Genomic DNA, 5,119 nt, shown 5'->3' on the forward strand with positions numbered 1-5,119 from the left:
TGTAGATGCATTGGACGTGAATATCCACACAATCTTCCCACCATCAGCGTTGTGCTGATTTATCTGGATGAGGCTCTGTCTGTCATTCAAAGAGCCATTTGCAGCATCATCAACAGAACTCCAGCCCACCTGCTGAAAGAGATCATACAAAACCACATCAAAACCTATAGACTCAGATTTTACACAAACTGAGCTTGTCATCTGGGATGTATATCTTCACAGAAGAGCTGAAGACACAGCTGCATGTTTATATCAGCTCCATCAATGAGAAGCAGCCAGGCCTGGTGAAGATGGTGACCCATCCAGAGCAGAAAAGCCTGTCCCAGGCCAGAATTGTAGGCGGGAAGGTCCATGTCAAATGGTGTGAAACTGCTCAACTGACTTTAGTGTCTGGCAATAAGACCATGTCTACACCAAAGCATTGTTTTTCATGAAGCTAACATATTTTCCCAGTTGATTTCATTGCCAGCAGTGTGACCAAGCTCTGAGTGTTCAGCTGTTTACTGGTCGTCGAGAGTTAAAGAATGTTCAACTTTGGGTAAAACGCAGCACCTTCTCTAATGTTCACACAATCAAAAAAACATTTGAATGTTCAGAGAACATTTAGAAATAACATTTTCAGAACGTGACTGGAACGTTGGTGAAATATTCTTACAAACATATTTTTGTAGCTGGGTATTTCTAACTGTGAAAATGTAGTGAGCTACATATACTGACCTGTTTCTCCATCATAGAAATAGAAAGGAAGTTGTGTTTTCATTTCTGGAGGGAGTGATAAGGCATCTCGAAAGTACCAGATAGATCTTCCAGTGTCTTCACGACCTACCTACAGCAATAAATTGGTTGAATGAGAGAAAAAGTAATAATATTGTCACATGCAGGGACTTAATCAAGCCCAATTTCCTTCTGAAAAAAAGAACTTTAGTATACTTTTAAAAAGGAGTACTTCATATAGAAAAAAATTACTTTAAAGATAACATTACTGTGAGCGAATTTCCCTTTACTGTTGTGTTATTTCAGGACGTTTCTGGATGATAAACTTTATGAAAGAGATTTGGAGGCAGCTTTAACTTTGTCATTGCTGGACTCTTCAAGAACACAAGATGGAGAGCCTACAACCAAAACAGGTGAATGTTCTGCTGGTGTAAGAGTTCATTTCCCTCATTCGTGAATTGCAAAGCTCTATGTTACTGTTGTTTAATGTCTCTTTGTGTTGTGCAGAAGATTGTGACGCGTCTCAGCCTGTTCAGTGTTCTCCACCTGTTCTGATACACTGCAGTGCTGATGGAAGCCATTTAGGTAATAACAAAAAACATGTTTTGTCTGTTTACAGGGTCACAAACTTGTACATATTTGTACATATATGGAGCTTTATGTGACATTTTCATGCAAAAACCTTCTCTAAACAAAAATCTGTGCTTGATTTTGTACAGTAGGTGACAGTCATCCCCATCCAGATTGTCCTCCAGTGCTGTCAAACTGTAGCATTGATGACAGAAGTTTAGGTAAAGCAGGTTTGTTATTATGCAGATATTAACTTTTGATGTTGACACAATTGAAATTTCAGTGTAATCAGTGTGTCAGAAAACTGCATCTCTGGGGCTGACATAAAAAGAGAACAAATGCTACATTTTCTGTGCATGTGTACGTGTACCTCTGTGTTTATTATTACCCTTGTCTTCAGGGACGTGCACAGACATTTTGGGGGGCAGGGGCTCAAGTGGAAAAAAGGGCACTTTTCATAATTATTTATTTAAAAAATAACGAACCCTTAAATATATTAAGACAACTTTGACTTCACTTACACTCATGCAATTGTTTTATACTCCACAGATTTCTACAAAATAATCAGTTCACACAGAGACCATGGTCTTCTTTAGTATTCACTAGGTTTATCACAAGAGAAGTCAACAGCAACTATTTTCAAGTAGCCTATATATTTAGAATAAATGACTGCACCAAGAAGAGGGACATAGTTTCACTAATAATTTGTTTATTTTGCACAAATCAATAAATAGTTTTAATTTTTTGGTGTTATTGGAATACTTCTTTCATGAAGTGGACAATTTTAAGATTTTACAATTTTAAGGTCCATTTTTGCTGCCATGTCTTTTACTCTAATGGAAAGAAAACTTAACCATAACCCTACACATTTAGATGGAGTTTGTTTTAAGCCTACTACCCTCCATCTGTTTGCATCTGTAGATTTCTTCTAAATTAACCAAAATAAGCTAATCTGCATATTTAAACACATCAAAAAAAAATTTCCTTAACTGTTAATACATTATATGTTATAACAAATGCCTGCAGAGGGCGCCAAAAGCCTGCTGATTTTTGTTGTTAGACAGCACAGCATGATCAAATCCACGATCAAAGCCAACTATGATAGAAATGCTACAGTCACTGTAATTTCTTCAACAAGAATATGTGGACATCAAACACGCAAAGACAGAGCGAGGGTTTAAACTTGTATTGATGTATTATCATGTGTAAGCGTAGATTTAAGAATAGCATTATGTAGCTGATGCTGTATTATGATTTTTAAATGGTTTTAATAAACCATGCATCCTTAGAAAACTGTCTAATAATGTGGTTCATGGATGCTCCTCTTCTGGTATTGACAGCCCAACCTATCGGTCAAGTGTTTACCATACGCAATGCATAGCACAATACAATAATTTAAATTATAATATGACATATATTTCATTAGTATCAAATCAGGCAGATGTGTTGATTGTGGTCAAACTATTAATGCAACGTTAAATGTATAAATAGCCCTTAAATAGACAAAACTTTCAGGTTTGTGAACAATGGCTAGCCTACCTGAAAGAAATGCACGGGATGCATCCATCTAGGGCCTTTTTTCTTTTTCGCTTCTTATCGCCAGGCAGCAGTTGCATTTTCGCGGAAATAGTTGTCACAAGTTTTCAGCCAGCAGCAAACTCGAGCTGAGGTGAGGTGGGGCGCGCGTGCGTGCGTGCGGGCATGAATGGCGTGTCGCGGAGTGAGGGCATCTGAACTCGACAAAGCCGACCTGATATAGTTTTTTTTATTATTATTATTTGTTTTTTATTTGTTTTATAAAGTAAATATATTTGTTTGACAGGGAAGCTGAGCGCAAACAGGAATATATATATTCATTTATTAAAAAAAAAAAAAAAAAAAAAAAGCACCCCAGAAAAAAGGGCACTTTCTCTCCAGGAAGAAAAAGGGCAGGTGCTCAAGCCCCTTTTTTGTCTATGTGTGCACGTGCCTGCTTGTCTTCAGGACTGAATCTGATCAGTGTGGACGCCTCCCCTCCCAGTGTTTCCAAACAGACTGAAGCCTCAGAAAAGCAGAGAAAACCACTAAAGAAGGACAACAAAGACGATGAGGACTACCAGCTGCAAAACACCCCAGGTAATCTGAGCAAGAGACGGCGTTTCTGACGCCTGTACCGAACTGTAATGGGCAGTGTAGCCCCTATGACGAGAAAAACAGGTATGCTTGAGCATTGTGTCCTTTATAGGGTTATAGGGTTCGTTTAGATGTCTTTGGTCGGTGTTGTGTTCATATACCTGTCGAACCTCACCAGAGTTCATTTGGAAGCAAACCGAAACCCCCCAGAAAAAGTGGGTCCCGGTCCACTTGTTTACTGTGCAGCAGGGTTCTGATGACAACATTCACACTTATTCAAATGAACCGCACTAACAGAGCAAACGCACCGGAGTTCATAATCGAGCCAAACCTGCCAAGTGTGAACACACCCTAAATTTTACTGTCCAATAAAAGACGTCACACTAATTCACACTCACACGTCACACTAACATCTCTCTCTTTCTGATAGCTCCCAGCCCAACGCTATGTCGAAGTCCAGCTGCTCCTGTGTCTGGACTGAAGAAGACGCCCAATACTCCACCTGTCTCTAAACCTGCACTCTGCTCCAGTCCTGCAGGGGGCAGACTGCCTAAGTGGAATCCCCCTGGTGAGACTACTGGCTCAAATTCTCAATGCAAAGTATACTGCCTAAAACAGACAAAGTGCTGTATTTGTGGTCCTGTTGTGAACTCTTTCTAACTCCATCTCCAGGTCTGGTTGGCCGGAGTCCTGGTGCGTCCCAGAATGCATCTGTGAGGTCTCCTGGACAGGGGCTGCGCTTAGGACTTTCCCGTTTGGCTCGAGTCAAACCTCTTCACCCTAATGCTGCTGTGAACTAAACAGACTACAGAAACAATGTAATGAAAAGCTGCACAGCGCTTTTTGGGAACGCTTAATGCATCTTTAGGTTTCCATGGCAGAAAAAAAAAGGTAAACAGTCTATTTTCTGACATTTGTCCATAATTTTAAGGTTTTTCATCCCTGTAGGGAACAAATTACTTTTTGTTGTCACTGTAATATATTTAAATGTTTTTGTGTGGTGTTTTAGCTTTGTAAATATGCACTTTTCGATGAACATTAAAGACTGTGTAATATGTTAAAATCTGGTTTTCCAAATGGTTTTTTAGATTTTTATGCACATTAGTTTATTTTCCATCAACCAGTTAAAATTTATAGCAGTGCATAAAAATTGGGTCTCATTTTCACAAACAAAAACCACAGACAGGCTGAATGAAAATATAAATTGACTCCATGACAGTAGATGGCGCTTATGGAACAGCAGAAATAGAGCCATTTCCCTGTTAACAGCTGCACACGAAGCATCACTGCACTTATAAACACAAAAAAAGATATTTTGAGGCATGTCAGTAACTGGTTGATGCGCCCTGTTGACTTCCATTGCCTGTGTAAATTGTAAGAAGATTTTGTTTGCAGAAGAAGGGTGTTTCTTTATAAATTAATATTACATTACTGTAAGTCAACTCTTTAGGCTAGGGGTGCCCGACCCTGTTCCTGGAGATCTACATTCCTGCAGAGTTTAGCAACAGCCCTGCTCAACACACCGGTCTCTAATTATCAAGTGCTCCTGGAGATCTTAATTAGCTGATTCAGGTATGTTTTATCAGGTTTGGAGCTAAAATTTACAGGTAGGTAGATCTTCAGGAACAGGGTTGGGCACCCCTGCTTTAGGCTATATCGAAATTAAAAACACATGACATGAGAAAATTACATTTTTAATATTTTTAAAAGTTTATTTATTTTT

At 39.0% G+C, this 5,119-nt stretch overlaps 1 protein-coding gene across 1 annotated transcript; it reads left to right on the top strand.

The window, feature by feature from the left end:
• Positions 1-408: 408 nt before the first annotated feature.
• On the top strand, positions 409-4,237 carry LOC137024411 (RAD51-associated protein 1-like). The gene is made up of 7 exons (XM_067391878.1): positions 409-538; positions 1,021-1,127; positions 1,222-1,299; positions 1,437-1,505; positions 3,268-3,399; positions 3,827-3,964; positions 4,069-4,237. The coding sequence occupies exons 1-7, from the start codon at positions 525-527 to the stop codon at positions 4,194-4,196; spliced, it is 666 nt and encodes a 221-aa protein (XP_067247979.1). The 5' UTR covers positions 409-524; the 3' UTR covers positions 4,197-4,237.
• Positions 4,238-5,119: the final 882 nt, after the last annotated feature.

Source organism: Chanodichthys erythropterus, chromosome 8 (genome assembly GCF_024489055.1).
Source record: "Chanodichthys erythropterus isolate Z2021 chromosome 8, ASM2448905v1, whole genome shotgun sequence".
Taxonomy (NCBI): domain Eukaryota; kingdom Metazoa; phylum Chordata; class Actinopteri; order Cypriniformes; family Xenocyprididae; genus Chanodichthys; species Chanodichthys erythropterus.